Genomic DNA, 22,225 nt, shown 5'->3' with positions numbered 1-22,225 from the left:
CTTCATGTCCCACCTGTGTTGCTTTTACATCTGGGGGTAATGGGTGGACAGTGTGCTCCCCAGATTGGGAATCTATTTCACGGTGAGTAAACTATAATGCCAAGGCCTTTACAGATTCCCAAGTGACCGTATCATCTCATTTTAATAGAAGGAAGTGACTTAGTAATAGTATTTAGTTAATAGTATTTGTGTGTGTGTATATATATATATATATATATATGGATATTTATATATCATTTTAAAATGTATACTTTATAAATATTATCTCAATTGATCCTCACAATGGTTGGAAGGTAAGTGCTATTGCTATTTCCTCCATTTTACAGTTGAAGAAACTGAGGCAAAAAGTGGTTAAGTGACTTGCCCAGGATGATAAAATATTGGAGACTGGATTTGGACTCAGATCTTGATGACTTCAAATCCAGTCCTCCCTCCACTGTGCCACTTAGTTATAGGCCAGAATAGTTAGTAGCAGAAAGAAGATTTGAACTCAGGTCTTCTGAATTCAAATTCCAATACCCTTTCATTTATCCACTGCTTAAATAAGTATGGATGATGAGTCACACACAGAAATATTTTCCTTTAAATTCAGCCAGCATTTATTCATCACCTCCTGTTATGAAGAACACTATATATGTATATATCACAGGTTTTCAGAGTAATACAAACTTTAGATAATAGCTTACATTTATATATAAGCATTAAGGTTTACAAAACACTTGCTTTATATTTTATTTGCTTCTTACAATAGCTCTGTGAGGTAGGCAGTGCCAGGGTCATTATCCCCATTTTACAGATGGGGATATTGAGGCAAAGAAGAACAAGATGAAAATGAGGAATCAGAAAGCCAACAAACATAGCAGCCAGAATGCCAGCCAAGTCTTCTGACACCAAAGCCAGGTGTCCCACCTGATGCACAATACTGCAAAACAGAGAGCCTGTCCTCATGGATGAGCTGAATGTACCATCATGCCTAGGGGAATCTTCCCAATGGTTCTTCACCTTCTCCTGAGGCCAGTGAGAATACTCAAATAGGACATACTCTTACGTCTATGTCAATGGTCTATAAGGTGTACAAAAATTGTTCAGTGGGTTCTGGAAGAGATAGGAACCAACCAAAGAGATAAGGAGCCTTCTGGGAGGAAGTAGCAGTTAAATTGGGCTTTAAATTATGGATAGGTAGTCACTGATCTCCCCAAGAAATCTCCTACACACACACACACATTTAAATTTATCCAAATACAAAATAGCTCAAATTTGTCTAGCTTTATAATATATTTTTTTTAATGTAGTAAGATCTACAAAGACCACCTGAGCTCCAGTTTGGGACAGGGATGGGTGAAACAAAAGTCCAGGAGATAGACTGAGTTTGTACAAGCTGGCACTCAGTTTGGTATTTCCCACCTTAGTGAATCAGGAGAGAAATTACTGTGCCACCTTTTAATTTGAGTCTTTCTGTGACACTAGTCCACCATTCTTTTCCATTTGTGTGTTAGAGTATGGAGAGAGAAGGGAAGAAGGCAGACCATCAGGGACAACATGTGGCCTAGATGGAAGATCACAGAAGGCTTCAGGGAAGAGATGGCACCTGAGTTGGGCCATGAAAGGTGGAAGATCAGGGAAGGCTTCAGGGAAGAGATGGCACCTGAGTTGGGCCATGAAAGGTGAAAGAAAAGAAACTTTAATAGCTGCACATGGGATGTGGGTGAAAGCAATGGAGAGATGCATATTGGTGAGGATGGTCAGGTCAAGAGCAAGGGATGAAGAGTTGCCCAGCTTTGTTGGAACCCAGAGTGAGGAAAGAGAAGTAGAATGAAATGTAGCAGAGTAGGTAGATGGGAGTGGGCTGAGAGGTGGGCTCTGACTGGCATCGGGAGTTTATATTTTATCCTGTCATTATAGAAGCCATTATTCTGAATACTAGTCATGGTCAAAGAGGTTCATCAGGAGAAGGATAGTCAGAAAAGGGGCAATGTGGCTGCCAGCAAATGATCAGGGAAGTGAGGACACCCCAGAGCACCCGCGTATTCATGACCCATTTCCTTGGCCCTCTGAGCTTGATCTACTGAGTCAAGTGGACCTGGTTTGGCAATTTCTGACATTTACATTTCTACTCTTTTTCTGGGTTGACAATGTCCACAGCTCTCCATTTGGATACTTCTCCTCCTGGGTCCTTTTTTGCTCCCATCCCAGGTTTTCTGGTTTTTCCCCTGATACCCAGACTGAATTCCCCATCTCCCACCTCCAAGCAGACATAGTGGAGAGTAATAGTCTGGAAACCTGGGTTCCATAATTGATTCCTTTGTTTACTAGCTCAGATTAGCTTTTAACTTCTCTGGACTTAATTTCCTTATTTGTAAAATGGGTCCAATTCTTCATAAACCTGGTGCTTCGAAGAAAGGTGTTTTTTTTTTCTCCAAGCTTTAAAATATCATACATTTAATAATTCACACATTTCTACCTATTTCTAGCATTATATTTACATGAGCCCTGGGGGAATGTTAGCTTCTTAAGTGCAGGAATTGAGATTTCACCTTTCTTTCCTTAGGTAATTTAGCACCTTGTCTGGCACATAGTGAATCCTTAAAAAACACTTGTTGATTGACTATGAGAAGTAATAAGACAGTTTCACAGATGAGAAAATGGAGACTCAGAGATAGGAAATGCCTTGTCCAAAGCTACGCAGCTCACAAATAAAGGAGCCAGTCTTCGGACCCAGGTATCTGTCCCACCCCTTCATTATTCTTTCCATTCCACCTTGTTGCCTCTCAAACAAATGAGTTATTATTTTAATATTATCATATTCATCATATTCATCATATTCAACGGGAGTTTTGGAGAATTCCAAAGGGAGAAGGAGCCCTTTGGACTGGGACCAGGGAGACTAGAGGTTAATGGCAATCAATATACTAGATGGTTTTATGACTAATTGATAGTGATCTCCCCATTCCTGGAAGTAGCTCCAGGTAATCCTGTTTGCCTAGTCCTTGACCCTCTGTCTTAGAATTGTTATCAAAACAGAAAGTAAAGGTTAAAAAAAAACAGTCCTGGGAGGTAAGTGCTATTATTATTCCCATTTTATAGATGAATAAACCAAGGCAGACAGAGGGGAAATGACTTGCCCAAGGTAATACAATTAGTATCTGAGTCAGGATTCAAACTTGGGTCCTCCTGAATCCAGATCTAGCACTCTACCCACGGTACCAACTAGATTTCAATCTATGATCTACTACTCATTATCTACCATTTAGCTATGTGTGAACTTGGGCAAGCTTCTTCCCTGCTTTGAGCCTCAGTTTCCTCAGATATAAAAAAAAATTAAGGTATCTATGCCTCTAGAGAATGGATGATGAAAAGGACAACCTACTTCCCCAGGGGAAGGGGGGACCCTTGGATCTGTGGTAGGCTTGTCTGGATTACTTTAGCAACCTCATCTTCCTATCATCTTAGGCTCTCCCTTGGAAGAGGCAACTGGGATAATGTGTCATGTTTATTCCCTTACACTGGAGGGAGGAGGGGAGAGATTCCTTGGGGGCAGAGGCCATGCTTTTTTTCCAGCCCATGCTTGTGGGAGGCAGCTAAAAGACCTGCCAAGGCCTCCAAGGATCTTCCAGAGCCTGGCCAACACCCATCTGGCATCCTTCCTTCTAGCCTTCCCTCTTGCAGAAAGAGCCTGGGGTGACTTGTGGCAGAGCTTTGAGCATTTGAGGCTGTTGGAGCAGAGCCAGTCCAAGAGCAGCCATTGGAGTTCTATTCTGCCCTTGAGAAAACAGCCATCCAATAAGGAACAAAGTCCTTCCATCCCCTCCAGAGTGGGTAAGAGGGAGTCAAGAGATTTTTCTTCTAATTCCCCTTTGGCCTCTGGCCTTCTCTAGGCTATTCCTGAAACCTCCTAGTAACCAGAATGCTGGATGGCACCCTAGAAGATGACCAACAACTGGGACTTCTTCCACAGAAAAGAACAAACTCAGATGAAGAGAAAAGAATCCTACAATGGAAGAAACTGGGTTCAAATCTTATTTTTGTCCCTTTCTTACCTGTATCAAACAAACAAGGAGTTTCCTTTCTCCAGGGCCTCAGTGTCCTCCTCTGTAAAATGAGGCAGGGCCAAAAAAGGATGCTCTGGGAGGTCCCCCGTCATGCAAAGATGGGACAAAGAGACTGGGGGTATGTAGCTTGTAAAAGAGAAGATTTACAGGGGTGGAGAGAGAAGGGGAATGATAGGTGGAGGCCAGTCATGTGGAAGATAGGAGTTGGTCAACTTGGTCTTAGAGAGCAAAACTAAGAATTAGGTCTAGAAATTAGAGAGAGGGAGATTTGGGCTAAATGTAAGGAAAAGTTCCTTATCCATTAGAGGTCTCTGAAAAATGGAATGGGATGCCTGGACAAGTAGTGAGTGCCCCATCACTGGCGTTCTTCAAACAGAAGCTGAATGAGAACTTGTCAGGGATATTGGAGAAGGGATTGCTGCACAAATGAAGGGTACATGGAATCCCTTCTAATTCTGGAATTTTGTGATCCCCTTCTAACTAGGAATCTTATCAAAAAGAGGCATCCTCTATCCTTGGCCACAGGATTCAGGAAGGTGGCCAAGTCTAGTCTACCGACAGGAAAATCAGGGCCCAGATAGAGACATGCCAGGGGTGGGGTGGTAAGTGATGGTGGGAGGACTGGAAGGGGCTCAGTGCTCTGTGCAGGGCCTAGTGATGGAGGGAGGAAAGGAGCACAGTTTGCCTCTCTCACCTGGGAGCCAGGCTGTGTTATAAGTCCAAAGGAGGTGAAGGAAGCTTGTTTATCTGTCATTCTCTGCTGGTCATAGCTCAAAGGCCAAGTGCAAACAGGCCCCAGAAGATGCTGAGGAGTCCTGCGAAGACTAAGCCTGAGGAACCAGGAGTCCAGGAAGCAGCCCCATTACACAGGTCCGACTGGCAACAGGATACCTTGGCATTTTGGTTTATGTGGATTTCCTCCATACTATCTTTGGTACAGACGCTCACACAGGATTTGTAGATCGTAGTTGGAGAATCTAAACACAACCAGAGAGGGAGGAGAGCCAGTAAGCAAGCAGATCCCTTATTAGTTTACCTTGGCACCACACTTTTCATATCAAATTTATTTGTGCAGACATTCCCTCTTCCCCTTTTAGACCAAAAACTACTTGAGGACTGAGGGCGTACCATTTTTCCTCCCTGGGCTACTAGGGCAGAGCTCAAGATCTACGGTAGGTATTTAATCAATGCTGGTTACATTGAATTGACTCATTAGTCTTTTTTTTTAAGCAGCTCCCCTCATTTTCCCCATCCATTAGGAGGCTCCTCTGATCATCCCTGGTGTCCCACCTACTGATTAGTCTCGAAACATGTTGCCTTTAGACTAGAGCCTATGTCTTCTTTCTCAGGCTCAATCCCTTCCTGGGCCTCCTCTTCCTGGTTCCCTGTTTTCATCCCTATCCATGAAATATATTTCCAAACTCTCCTTCCCATCATCCAGGGTCTTCCAATCTGATCCAACTAACTATAATCTCATTGGAGGGACTTTAGAAGACATCTGATCCAATCTAGGAATCTCTAAAGTCAAGGAAACCCAGGCCCACAGGCCCACAGGTCTGAGAATAAGAAATAGGGTTTTTGGGGATCCTCTCTTCCAAACCCCCACATTTTCTAGATAAAGAGCTAGGGGTGGGGAGGGCAGTTAAGTGATTCAATGAGCTGAAAGCTAGGCCTAGAGACAGGAAGCTGCAGGACCCTGGGCAAGTCATGTAGCCCCCATCACCCAGCCCATACCACTCTTCTGCTTTGGAACCCATACACAGTATTCATTCCAAGATGGAAGGAAAGGGTTTAAAAAAGAAAAAAAAAGAAGAAGCTAGGGCTCAGAGACCTTAAGTGACTTATCCAAGGCCACAGTGCCAGTAAGTAGTAAGCATAGATTCTGGAATTCTAAATCCAAAACTCACTCCATTATGCTCCATAAGCCTCAGAATTCTCATTTGTAACATGTGGGCAATGTCAGGCCTTATCTCACTTTAGATACTGTCATTGTAATTAGTAATATTATTCATATCTTATTTCTTGAATTTGGCTATAACATTCCTGGGTGTTGTCAGTTGGAGATTAAGTATAGGAGGTGATCTGTGGATTCTATCAATCTCCACTTTTCCCTCTTGTTCAAGGATTTCGGGGCAGTTTTCTTTAATAATTTCCTGTAATATAATGTCCAGGCTTTTTCTTTTGTCATGGTCTTCTGGTAGGCCAATAATTCTTAAATTGTCTCTCCTTGAACGATTTTCTAAATCCTCTGTTTTGTGAATGAGATGCTTCATATTTTCCTCAATTTTTTCATTCTTTTGGTTTTGTTTTATAGCGTCTTGCTGCCTTGTGAGGTCGCTCGATTCAAGTTGTTGTATTCTGGTTCTTAAAGACTGGATTTCATCCTTAGTTTTTTGGTCTTCCTTTTCCTTTTGGTTGGATTTTCTTTGGAGGTCATCTTTCATCTTCTTCACCTCATCTTTCATCTGCTTTGCCTCATCTTTCATCTCCTTTGCCTCATTTTCCAGCTGGTTGATTTTGGCTTTCAAGACACTATTTTCTGTTTCCAGATGACTTATCTTAGTTTTTAAGTTCTTTTCCCAATTGTCTTCAGCCTCTCTTAATTGTGTTTTGAATTGCATTTTGAGTTCTTCCAAAGCCTGTATCCAATTCGCTGGGCTTTCTGGTTTATCTTTTGCTGATCCCTCCCCCTCTGTTTCATTCCCTCTTTGCTCATTACCTGTGCAGAAGCTGTTTATTGTAATTTCTTTCTTCTTTTTCTGTTGTTTGCTCGAGTTTACCCTTCTTTGCTCCCCGTATTTGGCTGTGCTCTTGCTCCTCTCATTTTGTTTTGGTTTCGGGGCTGTCAGTCTCCCCTCTTGGAGCTTTGTCAGATCTCTTGGTACAGTCTCTAGGGGAGGAATGTTAGCTTCCCTGTCCTCTGGGGGCTTTTGATTGGATTGAGTTCAACTGGGTCGGGCTGTATGTGGTATGAAGCTCTGAGGCTCTGAAGACTCCTGGAAGGCTGGGCCACCCAGGCTCTCTCCAGTTCTCTCCAGCTGCTTCTCTGCTGTCCGCAAGTGCCTTTGTGGGATTAGTTCAACTGGATTGGTCTGGATGTGCATGAGGCAAGGGTGAGACTGGAGCCTGATGGAGGGACCCAGCCATGGCCTGTTTCTCCCTGGCTTCCTCCTCGCTGTCTAAGCTGGATGCTCCGAGCCCAGCGCCCCGCTGCTGCTCCCAAGGTAGACCCTGCAAACCAGCACCTTTGGCCGCTCAGAAGTTCCAGCTGCTGCTGGGGGCTCAGCCCTCTGGGTTGTGTGGGAGCGATCCTGGGACCTTCACTCTGCCTTCCCCTTAGCCCTGAGTATTCTTGGATTCTGGCTTTTGGGGGGGTGTACCTTTTGATTTGAGGCCAGAAGGAGGGTTCCCCCCTTCTGTCTTGTTGTTCAGATTGAATTTCGGTGCCCTAGGAGCATTCAGTCTGTATTGGTAAGGAAGGGTCTTCCATGAGGTCTGAACTTTTGCTGCTTGCTAAGCTGCCATCTTGACTCCTTTATTCATATCTTAGAAAGTTTTTTCAAATATCAAATTCACTCTTTTCTCATTGCTGCTCCTTCTCTTCCCATTCTTCCTCCCACTACTTTGGCACCTTCCATCAAAGAGACTTTTGTTTTTATTCATTAGTTTATTCAAACTAATTTCTTATCCTGCCTCAGACAACTAGTCATCACCAGCCTGGGCAAAGTATTTCCTTGCCCTGTGTCTTAGTGACCTTATCTGTAAAATGATGGTTTAGGATTCGATGACCTGATTCTTCCAATCCTAAACCAATGATCCTTCTGTCATCCCTTTATTGTCTAGGCCCCAAGAGGCTAAGTCTTGGGATGAGCTAAGCTCAGATACTCTAGAAGTGAGATTAGTCAAGTTACCATCCATGGCTGTTTGACATCTCACCTAGGATGTGACTGAGAAGAGGAGCATTTCTTTTTTTTTTGGTTTTTCTTTCTTTAATTAATTAATTAATTAGGAATATTGTCCCATTGTTATATGATTCATGTTCTTTCCCTCTCCTCTTCTATCCCCCTTCCCTGAGCTAACAAACAATTCCACTGGGTTTTACATATATCATTGTTCAAAACCTATTTCCATATTATTAATATTTGCAATAGAGGGATCATTTAAAGTCAACATCCCCAATCACATCCCCATTGAACCATGGGATCGATCCTATGTTTTTCTTCTGCCTGTCTACTCCCACAGTTCTTTCTCTGGATGTGGAGAGCATTCTTTCTCCTAAGTTCAAGAGGAGCATTTCTGAGAAAAAGGATGGAAACAAGATGAACAGTGTGGCAGAGAAAAGAGACCAGGCCCTGGCATCTTGGACCTCATTTTGGGGAACCAAGACTTCTCATTGGCTTAGTATTTAGAGCCAGAAGGAACTTCAAATGCCATCCTTTATAGAAGAAAAGGCAAAAACCCAAAGAATTCAATTATTTGCCCAAAGACACAACAGATTAGAGATTTAGACCCCAGCCTTCTGATTCCACACACAGCATTTTTTTTTCTCTTTTACTCCACAGTCTCCCAGGGAATCAGACTTCAAATCTCTCTGCCCAGACTGCTAGAACAGAACTCCTACACAGGAGGCCAAAAATGGGTTATCTCTCCAGGCCATTCTCCACACTGTTGGCCAGTTATTTATTTTAAACACACTTTTCTACATATAATTCATCACTTCTTTATATCTGTAGAGGATGTGGAGTTTTGATGTTAAAAGATTACTCTGTTACAAAAAGGAATAATATGGAAATAGGTTTTGGGTGATAATACATGTATAACCCAGTGGAATTACTTGTCCATCCAGGAGGAGGGAGGGAGAAATCACAAATCATGGAACCATGGGGAAAAAATTAATATATTTTTAAAATAAAGATATATGTTAAAAACTTCTAGGAGGCAGGTGGGTAGTTCAGTGGATTGAGAGCCAGGCCTAGAGATAAGAAGTCCTGGATTCAAATTTGCCCTCAGACACTTCCTAGTTGTGTGACCCTGGGCCAGTCACTTAACCCCCATTGCCTAGCCCTTACTGCTCTTCTGCCTCAGAACCAATACAGAATATTGATTCCAAGATGGAAAGTAAAGGTTAAAAAAAAAAGAACTAAATAAATACACTTTTGTCTTCAAAAACCTTCTCTGGATTCAAATCGATTTAGGAATAAAGAATAATCTCCCAATCCTGTCATTCTACTGCAGCATGGCTCCAAACTATGTTTCTTTGACTTCTTTTTTTTCTGCACTTTTTTTCTTTATTGCAAACTGAAAGAAGTCTAAGAGTAAAGCAAAGATCTTGACGTAAAAGATTTTCCTATCCAAAAAGGAACTCTACCATTTTCTTGGTATACTCAGTATGTCTATGGTGCCTGGTATGTAATAGCTAAACACACAAGATCCGCTTTTGAGCTGGACTAGATATCATACATATACTCGTGTGAATCGATTACATTCTTTTCTGATTTTTTTATTAATAGAATTTATGTTCAGGTATCTCAGCCCCTCTTCTTCCTCCCCACACCAAAAAAATAAAAGGCATCAAATGGCAAACAGATAAGTCTATATAGATGATGTCTTTCATGTTTACGTTTTCCAGTTCATTCATAGAGGGGACATTCACAAGTTATCTTCAAATATTAATCTGTAGCTATTTATGTTCTCTTGGTTCTTCTCATTTCACTCTTCATTATCCCATGTAGAACTTTCCACGTTTTTTTAAAGCAATCTATTCGTTATTTCATATAGCACATCTAGCTTTATTTCACTCAGTTCTCCTTCTTGGACACTACAATCCTGCCACACTGGCCTTTCCATATATTAGAATATATAGTATATCACATTAATAATATATAAATTAATAAATTAAATAATTAATAAAATAATTATTCTATTTATATGATATAATATAATTATATTGTATTTACATGTAATTATTATAGTTATACTATATAAAGATATATATATATATATCCTTAATCATATAAGTCTATATAATACACTTTCCATCTATTATTCAGCCCTACTCTCTCTTCTCATTGAGCCTGTGGTCACATCTCCCATCCCTCAAAAAGGCTACTTCCCCATCTCTGTCTATTGAAATCCTTCTCTTCCTTGAAAGCTCAATTCAGATGTTACCTTCTTCATAAAGCCTTACCTGATTTTTCTTTTTTTTTTTTAACTGTTACCTTTTGTCTTAGAATTGATACTGAGTATTGGTTCTAAGGCACAAGAGCTTTGAGGGCTGGGCAATTGTGGTTCGGTGACCAGGGTCACATAGTTAGGAAGTGTCTGAGGTCAGATTTGAACCCAGGACTTCCATCTCTAGGCCTGGCTCTTTATTCACTGAGCCACCTTGCTGTCCCTCCATCCCTGACTTTTCTTCCCACATGTACTTTGCCTGGACCCTTACCTGAGCTGAAAGTAGTTTACTTTCTCTGGCTGGTAGCCCAGTGTATAGAGTTGGGAAAACCTAAGTTCAAATCTGGCTTCAGACATTTACTGGCAGTGGGACCCTGAGCAAGTCACTTAACCCATCTGCCTCAGTTTCTTCAACTGTAAAATAGGCATTATAAATAGCATCTACCTCCTAGGATTGTCCTGAGGATCAAATGAGATAATATTTGTGAAAGTGCATAGCACAGTCCCTGGCACATAGTAGGTACTATATAAATGTTTATTCCCATTACCTTTTCCTCCAATTTCCCTAAAGGGAATCAAGTGGCTAACTTACAGGTCCGAATGGTCTTGCAGTAGGTGGCTAGTTCTGGACACCGCATTGGCTTCGAGCAGTCATCATCCATGGCTGTACAGACATGGCAATTCAGGGCTTGGGCTGAAGGGGATCAGACATAAACCACACGTTAGGGGTGACCAATCATTGGAAGCCACTGTACCCCCAAATCCCCCACCTCACCTCCCTTCTGCCTGGGCTCACCCACACCTGAGAAAATGTTCCCTTCTAATGTACCTTCAAGGGGATTTTAGGGCTCTGGCCACAGCTGTTCCCATCAAAATGAGGGCTCCTGGGCAGCTTTTCCTCCAGCACAGTCCCCAATATTCATTCCCAGCCAAATGGCACCACCCAGCTTGTGCTCTCCTCTGCCTCTCCCCCTCCTCCCCAAGGACCTGGAACTGGTATTTTTTCCACAGTTGAAAAATCTCCCCCACCAAATCTCAAAATGGAGACTTCAGCAGGACTTAGTCCTTTCTCAGACTCTTCCCCTCTGTAACATCCTTGACAAGTGGTCCTTCGCCACCTTCCATGGGAACTCTAATGATGGGAGACTCACTATTTCCTGTGGCAGCTCATTCCACTTTGAGAATTCTCTCACCGTTAGGGGTTTTCCCTTATTGCTGAGTCAAAGGAAAACACCCTAAACTCTTGGCCTCCCTTTCCAGGATGAGGTCACCAAAATGAGGGAAGATAAACATATTCAGGATCCTGGCCCATAACCAACCTCCTTACCCACCTCTGAACACCTCCAGACATTTACTAGTGGTATGACCCTGGGCAAGTCACTTAATCTATTTGCCTCCATTTCTTCAACTGTAAAATAGGCATCAGAGCATCCTGGAAGTTGATCTGCTCATCACCCTTACCAAGTGGCCTGGTCATGATGATGGCTATAAGGAACATGACAGAAAAGGACTTCATGGCTGAAAGTGAGAGGGATGGTGGGGGTCCTGTTGAGCTGGGGAAGGAAGTGGTCGCCACAGGTGAGAATCTTCAGCCTGGAGGACATTGTAGGGGACAAGGGGAAAGAGTTAATAAGTTAGGCTCAAATTACTTCCCAGCTGTGTGACTCTGGGGAAGTCACTTAACCCCCATTGCCTAGCCCTTGCCACTCTTTTGCCTTGGAACCAATACTTAGTATGATCCTAAGACAGAAAGTAAGAGTTAAAAAAAAGGGGGGGGGAATAGGGAATTTAATGACTGTTCTTTGGTTGTCTTTATCACCAACTCTAATGCATTCCCTCTTCTGCTCACACATCTCCCCACTTTCCCTATGTATCAAAATTCTCCTTCAAGACCCAAGATGAACAGGTAGGCTTTCCTTGAACATTCTAACCAAAAACTATGAGATTAATAGGTAGAAAGGATAGAAAGAATTATGGATGAAGAAAGGTCTAGAGGAGTTAAGCAATTTGCCCAAGATCACAGAGGCACTAAGTAGCAGAAGCAAACTTTGAAGCAAAGTTCTAAATCTCCATTTTTACCATGCAAATTTATCTTTCCCTGGCATTCAATACCCAGGGGCCATCTGAGCTGCATATTCACTCTAGGCTCTGTTAAGTATGTGAGTCCTCACTTTCCAATAGACTATCAAACTCAACCCAAATATATATCAGCTCCTTTCTCTCTTTCTGCTTATAGAGAGGCAGCTAGGTGGTGCAGTGAACAGGAGAACTGAAAGTGAAATCAGCAAGAACCTAATTTGAATCCAGCCTCAGAAACTTATTTAATTGTATGACCTTGGGCAAGTCATTTAACTTATCTGTCTCAATTGCCTCATCTATGGGCAGCTAAGAGGTACAGTGGAGAGAGCACCAGGCTTGGAATCAGGAAGACTCATCTTCATGAGTTCGAATTTAGCCTCAGATACTTGCTAGTTGTGGACCTTCAGTGAATCACTTAACCCCATTTGCCTTAGTGTCCTCTTTTGTAAAATGGGATGGAGAGAGAAATGGCAAGACACTCCAGTATCTTTGCCAAGAAAACCCCAAATAGGGTCACAGGGTCAGACAAGACTGAAAAATGGCTTAACAACAACAAAATGAGGATAATAACAACACCTACTTCCATGGGTCATTGTAAGGATCAAATAAAATTATATTTGTAAAGTGCTTTTCAAACCTTAGCATTTGCTAGCTATTATTTTTAGACCCTTCGTTTTCTCTCCTTCTCTACTGGAAAGTGGTCAAGGAATATCTACCTTGTAGCTGAATGAACAACCTGATAACCTGTAAATGACTGTCTTTATACTGATCATATTGTCTGAAAACTGAAGGAACTTCAGATGACAGCTAGTACAATCCACACCTGAATCAGAAGCATCTTTGATCAATGGTCAGCTAACCTTCACTTGAAGACTTGGAACAATGGGAAACCCACGTTTTTCCAAGTAAGACCTTATCACTTTTGGACAGCTCTAATCATGAAGAATATTTCCTTACATTAAGCCCAAGTCATCTTCTTCAAGTTCTATCCACTTTCTTTTAATTCTGCCTTCTGGGGCCAAGCTAAACATGTCTACTCAGTCTTCCACTCTTGACATCCTTTCAGATACTTGAAAATAGCTCTTATGCCCTACCCCACTGATTCTTCTTTTCTTCAGGTTAATATCCCCAGTTCCCTCAACCAGTCTTCATATGGCATGAACCTGAGATCCTTTAATGTCCTGGACACGTCCTGAACATTCTCCAGATTATTGATGGTCTTCCTAAAATATGGCGCCCAGAACCATATACAATAACTTTATATGTGGTCTAACCTAGGCATAGTACATGACCGTCACTTCCCTAGTCTTGAATTCTGTGCCTCTCAGTGTTTTTCAAATTTGAAAAATAATTTTTTGTGGGTATGGGAAATATATCACATTCTTGATTTATATTGGGTTTGCAATCCACGAAGACTCTCATATCGTTTTAAATAAATGGCTTTCTATGATGCCTCCTCCAATTTATACTACTGCAGTTGATTTTGGAACCTGAATGTAATAATACTCTCTTTATATTATGTTAAAACATGATTATGCTGATCTGTAATTTCTTTGGAGGCTAAGCACATCGATTGAAATTTGTTCATAATTGGATAAACACATGTTTGAGGCTGAGCCTGAGTCTCGTAGAGGCTAAAGTAACTTGCTCATGTTCACAAAGTTAATAAATGTCAGAAGTAGGAATTGGACCTCTGTCGCTTGACCCCAAGTCCAACTGCCTCTCCAGGGGCTTATATCTATCCCCATTATATTTAATCACTTGGGGTTTGGTCTAGAATCTAGCCTTTATAGAATATTTTAGACCCTGACCTTGTCATCTAACATGCTAGCAACCCTTTTCTTTTTTTCCCCTATATCCTTACTTTCTGTCTTAGAAGTAATCCTAAATATCAGTAGTAAGGACTAGGGTTAAGTGACTTGCCCAGGGCAATACTTCTTCGAAGTGTCTGGGGTCAGATTAAACCCAGGTCTGGCTCACTCACTGTCCACTGAGTCACCTAGCTGCCCTCCCCACTCCCTACCCCAGCAATCCATTTTAACTTTGTGCTGTCTGCAAATCTGGTGTATTATCTATGCTTTATCGAAGTAATTGGAAATGAAACCAAAGAGCAAGATACCTGAGGCATCCTTCTCAAGTTCTCATTGAATCACAATCCTTTGTATCTAGCCTTTCAACTGGTTTTGAGCTCACCTAATTATATGGTCTGTTATCCCACATCTTCCCGTCTTATCCAGAATAATAACTTGCTAGCCTTGGTCAAATGCTTGTTGGAAATTTAGTCCAACTACAGAATTACCCTAATTTATCAGTCTACCCTTGTCAGAAAATGGAAATTAGGTTCACCTTGAATGACCTGTGCTTGATGAAATCAGATTGGCTCTTTGTGATTGTTTCTTCTTTTCCAAATCATTCCTTTAATAACATGTTTTAGAACTTGGACCAAGAATCAAAGCCATGCCCACATGTTTATAGATTACCATCACTGTGCTTTTTGAAAATTGAGACATTGGGACTTTCCCAGCCCAGCCATATGTCTCCTGTTAATAGGGATCTTTAGATGGTCACTGGTAATGGCTCCCCAAATCCATCCACCAGTTTATTCCTGTGGGATATTCATCATGGATGTGAGACTAGAAAATAAAGCAGCTCATTCTTTTCTTTTCTTTTCTTTTCTTTTTTAAACCCTTACCTTCTGAAGTACTAAGCATCAATACTAAATATCAGTTCCAAGGCAGAAGAGCAGTAAGGGCTAAGTAACTGGAGTTAAGTGACTTGCCTGGGATCACATAGCTATCTAAAATTACATTTGAATCCAAAATCTCCAATCTCCCATCTCCAGGCCTGGCACTCCATCCACTGAGCCACCTAGTTGCCCAGGTCATTATTTTCTTACTATTTCCCTTTTTATCTGGAGCACTGACACCTAACTGGCCATTTTTATCTTGCTCTTTCCATTCCAAAGGTCATTCATCTTGGCAAAGACAGCAGAGGCAAAATAAAAGGCAAAATATTCTGCCTCTTTCTGTTGCTGGTTTTCACTGTCCCACCTTCCCTTCTATCTTTTCCTTAACATATATTTTTAAAAGTACCAAAAATACACTACTTCTGTTGTCCTTAGCTCTCTCTTTGCCAGCCATCACTAATGACTTATAGGACTAAAGCTTTATTAACTACCCTAGCCTCCATCTCATATATATCTTTTAAAAGACTGAGTTGGTTCATTATTTCCTTGTGCATCCCTGGCAGTAGTTTTAAACCATGGATGCTTAGCCTTTTTGTGTCCTGGATGTCTTTGTCAATCTGGTGAAGCCTGTGGATCCCTAGTCAAAATTATGTACTTAAATGGTTGTGATAAAGCACTTAAGACTGCAAAGGAAACTTGTTCTATTGAAAAAGCTATAAAACATTTATAAAAATAGATTCATGGGCTTTCTAAAATCTATCCAAATTTAGAACCCATATTTTAAATATCCCCCTTTTTCTTCTTCATCAGAATAGTTTCTCTTTCTTTTTTGATATCTTACCAACTCTTCTTGGGCTGACTCCCTCTGAGGGTTCCCATTCATCTTTTCTCCAAACCCCTTAAAAATCTGCTCTCCCAATATCTAGGGCAAGTGACATTCTATTTCTAGTTTCCTCTCTTTCTTTTTCAGAAACTCCAAGATGGGGTTTACTTAATGCCCTCTACTCACACACATATAACCTCCATGATTTCCATTTCAGCACTCAGTTTCTCTTTTGGAATGAGAATCAGATCCAGAACAATAGTTCCCCTCAATCTTTTAGAAGACAACATTATTCTCAAAGCAAACCAAGAAAATCTCTCTTCACTCAGGAAAGAGAACTCTAATGCAGCAAGAAAGATTAGAGTAAAATACAAGGAAAAGCATCTTAAGTATGGAGTATGTGTAGATAAGCCCTTCCTATAGCATCTACTGTTTGTCCAGATCTGTGTCTGCATAGTGGTACTCTCCCCTGGAATCCTGGCTGAGTTACTGCCATGGGTGTGAGAGGGGAGATGGGACTTTAGGGGTAAATCATGGAAAACCTCCACTAGGTGTGATGAGCTGGTTGTTTTTCCATTCTGGAAACACCAAGCACTCTTGGGGATCCTCTCATCAGATGAGTCACTCCCTTGGCACCTAAAAAAACTAGTCCAGCCTCCAGATACTGAAGAGTAGATGGTGAGAAGAGTGCCTTGTTGGAGGCGGAGGCTGGGAAGACTGGAGGAACAGTGGTTGGGAGGAGTTCTTGAGGGAACTAGAGAAGATAGGAAGAGAGAAAACCTGAAGGAAGGGGAATTCTTGCTGGGAGGAAAAGGATGCTGAGGGAAGAGAATGCAGGAGGTGGAAAGGAAATGGAGAGGAGGGAGAGGCTGTAGGAGAAAGGGTTACACTAGAGGAGGGGGAAGGGGCAGTGAGATGGGAGCCAGTGGAAAGGCTTATCTGGACAGCAGAGATCAAGTAGCTCAGATTACATGATTCTTTGGCAACCTGACATCTACACTTGCCTGGTCTGGGCACACTTTCCCTCCTTGATTCCTCTGGCCCTCTCCCTCTCCCCTGGTCCATATAGATGAACCCCCTTCCCCTTGGTTTCCCAGCGGCCAGTGTGCCCAGAATTTAGCTTGAACTCCGTGTCCCCTCCCCAACCTCCCCCACTCACGTCCTTCTCTGGAGCTGCAGGAGTTACTGCAGTCCCTCTGAATTCTGGGATTCTCTTCAGATGATCTGACTCCTCTGGGCAGCAATCAAGGTTTGGAAACTTTTAGGCACCTCCGGGAACCTGCCCCAGCCAGTCCCTACACCCCCAGAGTTCTGGGCGGGGCCATCAAATCCCGAGAACAGCTCAGTTTATGGTAGACATTGGGCTATAAGAGCTCGGAGGCTTCCAGGCTGGGCACCCCAAGGTCATCTGGACTCACACTGCTCAGCAAACAGTATCAGAGCTGGGAAGCAGAGCAGGTCTTGGAGCACGGGTTGGATGCCAGAACTAGGAGTGGGGGCGCTTAGAGTGCCAGGCAGAGATCGGCGACTACCAGAGGAAGGGAATGGACATTTATTAGGAGGATACTACGTTCCCCCGTGTGCTAATCATTTCCCAGCCATGCCTCCCAACCACCCTGTGAAGGAGATGCTATTATTAACCCAGAATCTCTTCTCTAAAGATAGTCCATGCTCTAAGTCCCCAGGACTGTGCTTAGAGGTGAGAACATTTGAGTTTGAATTTTGCCTCAGAGCTTGCTCTTCTGGGTTAAAGGGCAAGGGACCGAACCTCCTCCCGTTTTCATTTTCTCATCTATAAAATGGGCATAAAAAGTAACGCCTGCCTCCCAAGATTGTTCAGGGGATCAAATGAGATAATGCATGTAAAGTGCTTTCCAGATCTTAATGCTAGCTGACATCATTTGTGCTTTAGCTGAATCTAAAAGGAAGCTAGAGATCTGAGTCAATTTTTGGCAGGGAGAGTATCCTGGCAGGGGAGTCTGGGGAAGGGTAGCCAGTACCAGATTAAAATATCTCATTTTTTTCCCAATGCTTGATTATACAACTTTGCAATTTTTGACATTGTATTATACATCTCTTTTCATATAATTCTTCAAATAAAATAATATCTTATTCTTCTTATGGTTTATTCCATTAATTTAGGGACTTAAAGTGAACTTATAGGAATCAAAACCAGGCAGGCAAATCTCAAAAACCCCCAAATGGATCTGCAATCTCATCTATTTGGAGTTTCCTTTAGTTAATTAATCAGTCAGTTAATATTTATTCATTATACTGCTGATATGTGTCAATTGCTGTATTGTACTAGGTGTTGGGTATGCAAAGACAAAAATAAATAAGCTCCTCATGGAGCTTACATTCTGATGAGGAGACAATATATATATATGCATGTAATCAATTTTATATTATAAATAACTATATTAGCATAATAGAGGATTTTTGTTATTAATTTATACATATATTTATTTATAAAATATAAATAACATAAGCATGCCTTTATTATAAACGTATCTATATATTTGTTGTTGTTCAGTCATTTTTCAGTTGTGTCCAACCCTTCTTGACCCCATTTGGGGTTTTCTCGGCAAAGATACTGAGAAGTTTGTCATTTCCTTCTCTGGTTCATTTTACAGATGAGGAAACTGAGGGAAACAGGGTGCAGTAGCTTCTGAGTCACACAGTTAGTAAATGTCTGAGGCCAGATTTGAACTGAGGAAGATGAATATTCTTGACTCCAAGCTCCCATGCTCCTATGTTTCTATCTATAAGTAGATATAAAATAAATATAAGATAGTTTGGGAAGGGAAGGCACTAGTGGTTTAGGGGGATCTAGAAAGGTAGTGCTTGAGCTGACCCTTAAAGGTAGTGAGAAATTCTAAAAGGCAGAGTCGAGGAAGAAATGCCTTTTTGGCATGGCCACCAGCTAAGGAGAGAAACATGGAAACTCATAAGGAAATGAAGGAGTGTTGCCTATGAAGAACAACAGTAAGCAGTCCAGTTTGGCTGAAGGAGAGTAGGAGAGTCTAAGATTCTCTAAGGTAGAGTGAAAACAGGTTGTCAAAGGTTTTAAATACCAAGGAGATGAGATCCTATGGACTCAATGAAGCTCACTTGAGTAGGGGAATGGTGTAATTGAGGCTTGAATTTTAGGAAAATCATATGGGCAGCTGCAGGGAGGTTTGTTTGGAGAAGTAAGAGACTTGATGAGGGAAGATCAATTAGGAGACTCCTTATGAGAGGTGCTGGGGGCCAGAACTAGGGCTCTAGGGACAGTGAGAAGGGGACAGATTCAAGAAGTGTCACAGAAGGAATAAAGCCAAATTTGGCAATAGATTGGCTATCGTTGGGGAGAGAGAGTGAGAATGAAGAGATGAGGATGACATCAGGGTTGTGAACTAGTGTGACTGGAAGGATAGTAGTGTTCTCTACCAGAAAAGTTAAGTTCCCAGGAGGGGTAAGTTTAGACAGAAAGATAATAAGGTCTGAGGTATACATAACAATGCATCCATTCCGGCTCATCCAGTGTGACTTACTCCATCTTATTGAAAATGAAAGAGCCTAAAGACCTTGCCCTTTCTTCTCACCAGCCACTGCCCTGGAGCCCAAAGTCAACAGGGATGTTTGCCATAGCATGAGGTAATGTAGGGGAAAGGAGATGGGGAGGCTGGGATTGAGGAGGAACTTTCCCAATGACACCTGCATAGCTACCGAGATTGCCTGGATCATAATTTGATCATAATAGCCATATACTTCTTCCCAAACCATCATCCTAGAAAAGATTGCCTGCCCCCTTCTCCACCCAGCTGGAGACCCCTAGACATCTATAGGTTGCAGGGTCTTCCCTTGCTCTTCCTTCCTCTTCTCTATCCCACCTCCCTTTCCCACAATAAAGCTTTGCTGCACTACACAACTCTGTCTCATTAGTCTCGAGGGAGACCCTGTCAGCCAGGTCTGGCACCTTCCTCACTCTTTCTTTCTTTCTTTCTTTCTTTCTTTCTTTCTTTCTTTCTTTCTTTCTTTCTTTCTTTCTTTCTTTCTTTCTTTCTTTCTTTCTTTCTTTCTTTCTTTCTTTCTTTCTTTCTTTCTTTCTTTCTTTCTTTCTTTCTTTCTTTCTTTCTTTCTTTCTTTCTTTCTTTCTTTCTTTCTTTCTTTCTCTCTCTCTCTCTCTCTCTCTCTCTCTCTCTCTCTCTCTTTCTTTCTTTCTTTCTTTCTTTCTTTCTTTCTTTCTTTCTTTCTTTCTTTCTTTCTTTCTTTCTTTCTTTCTTTCTTTCTTTCTTTCTTTCTTTCTTTCTTTCTTATCTTTCTGCATCTGCCTCCAGAGTCTCTTTAGTTCTATCTCCTATCAACAATTCAACTTCCAGAAACCCTTCTACTTCTTCAAACATACCTATACCTCCCTCCTCCTCAAAAATCTTCACTTGATCCTTCTGTCCCTGGTAGCTATTATTCCATATCTCTCTTCCCTTTTGTGACTAAACTCTTTGAGAAGGTCTTAAGCAATCACTCCCTTTCTTCTCCTTCTTTTTCATTCTCTACCATATGGCAGCTGACCTCATAATTCAATCAAAACTACCCTTTCCAATGTTAACAATGATATCTTACTTACCAGAACCACTGGCATTCATTTAAAACCTTTTCCTTCTTGACCTCTTTGCAGCCTTTGACACTGTGGATCACCCTCTTCAACTTGATATACTTTTCTCTCTAAGTTTTCATGATAGTGCTCTCTTCTGATTCTTCTTCTCCTGCCTATCTGACCATCCCTTCTCTCTATTCTTTTTCTGGTTCTTCATTCAGGTCATGCCCATTTACTGTAGGTGTCTCCCAAATCTCTATCTGAGACCAGAAGAACTTTCCCTCTCTTCTATTTCTCTCAGTGATCCCATAGATTAAATAGTTATCTGTGCCAATAATCCTCAAATCTATTTACCCAATCCTAACACCACTAGTGCCTAAGCCTGGATTTAAACTCAGGTTTTGTAGGTCCAGGCCCAGCACTCTACTTGCTGAAACATCTAACTGCTATCAAAAATCATAGAAAGCTGGACTCCTCCTGAAGCAGAGACCAGTGATCTTCAGTTCTGCCTGGAAACCCTCTTGAGTTTTAAGTTGAATATAGACTGTAATTTTGCTCTAAAGAATGTTGTAGTTAAAAAAATAAAGGTTAAATCAGGAGAACTGAAGTATGTGTTGTAGATGATTCAAAGTCAATGGAAGGGACTATGGAAACTAATCAGACAACATAGCTGTATTTTCAGGTTCTTGATATCATCAAAGTATAGATATTGACTAATGATATGTCTATAAAGAATGAGGAAGGAAGTAGAAGCAGCACTGTGGTCCAGCTATACCTCCTAGAAGCATGAATGGATGATGTGGGACAGATGTCCTTAAAGTTGTACAGTGGGCAGTTTGTTGACAGTAGTGAATGAATGAGAGAGTTTGTTAATGCATCTGAAATTCCCACACTAGGAAATAGTGAACTTTTGGACTTTGATTCAGAATATCACGAACTCTGGGATTGACTAATTGACTTGAAATGAATAGTGATGGAAAAATATATGACTCATGTCAGCCATGGCCTGACGATATCAGTAAAACAAAAGGCATCTTTGCATGGGCTCTTATTCTGGCAGAAACGGTCCACGTGGCCATGCTTAATATAGCAGATCTGGCTCAGAACTCAATAACATGTTTTTCTTAGCACATCAATAAAGAGGAAGGATGAAGAAAGAACCAGTAGGAAATTAATATATTAATTTTAAAGTTGTAGTGATTAAAGTTATCTTGAGAGACTAATTTGGGGGCAACAATATAAGTTTACTGATTACATAAGGCTTATTGATTAGGCCAGCACCAAAACCAATAAAGTGGTATAGGTCTCTAAAATTGTCCCTCAAAAACTAGGGATATCCCCCACTCCCTGCCAAGCTAGGTGGAGCAGTCTGAAAAATGGATTTTTAGGAGCTCATTATTCAATCCCTCCCTTGACCATTCCAAGACATCTTTAATTGGTGATAGCTAATTAAGAGGTGGTCCATCAACCTATCCACCTCATTCTATCCTCATAGGTGAAAAGGTCATGTCCACAGGAAAAGAACATCTCCATTTATTAACCAAGTTCTGTACAAAAGGAAGGCATTCTTTGGGATTCCCAAGGACAAAGAAAGTGCAAAAAACAGCAGACTAGATGATATTGTAAGATGGAAACAATTAAGTAGCCCATCATTTGTATTAGCTTAAGAATCCCTTTAGTTTAATACCTTGTAATTGGGTATAATAAGAACATAGTCCCAGGCAAGAGTCCATGTATGTAACTAGATTAAGAATGTAGTCCAGGATAATATCTGAATTATAATTTCAAGTGTGTGTATTGTTATTGTACTTTTGTGTGTGTGCTATTATATTAATCATAAG

At 41.4% G+C, this 22,225-nt stretch overlaps 1 protein-coding gene across 1 annotated transcript; it reads right to left on the bottom strand.

Annotated features, from left to right (window-relative positions):
• Nucleotides 1–575: 575 nt before the first annotated feature.
• Nucleotides 576–17,312, bottom strand: LOC103102061 (ly-6/neurotoxin-like protein 1). Its single transcript, XM_056822984.1, has 4 exons — nt 16,968–17,312; nt 11,682–11,813; nt 10,813–10,914; nt 576–5,026 (listed from the first exon to the last, which is right to left on the bottom strand). Exons 2-4 carry the CDS (start codon nt 11,734–11,736, stop codon nt 4,821–4,823), a joined length of 363 nt encoding a protein of 120 aa, XP_056678962.1. The 5' UTR covers nt 11,737–11,813; nt 16,968–17,312; the 3' UTR covers nt 576–4,820.
• Nucleotides 17,313–22,225: the final 4,913 nt, after the last annotated feature.

This window comes from Monodelphis domestica, chromosome 3 (genome assembly GCF_027887165.1).
Source record: "Monodelphis domestica isolate mMonDom1 chromosome 3, mMonDom1.pri, whole genome shotgun sequence".
NCBI classification, from domain to species: domain Eukaryota; kingdom Metazoa; phylum Chordata; class Mammalia; order Didelphimorphia; family Didelphidae; genus Monodelphis; species Monodelphis domestica.
The sequence above is the reverse complement of the archived record's forward strand: the minus strand, read 5'-3'. Positions and strand labels throughout refer to the sequence as shown.

Coding starts and splice junctions, on each gene's coding strand:
- LOC103102061 (XM_056822984.1), bottom strand. CDS start 11,736: ATGAAGTCCTTTTCTGTCATGTTCCTTATAGCCATCATCATGACCAGG. Junction 10,915..11,681: donor CATCATGACCAGGCCACTTG/GTAAGGGTGATG, acceptor GATCCCCTTCAG/CCCAAGCCCTGAATTGCCAT. Junction 5,027..10,812: donor CTGCAAGACCATTCGGACCT/GTAAGTTAGCCA, acceptor GGTTGTGTTTAG/ATTCTCCAACTACGATCTAC.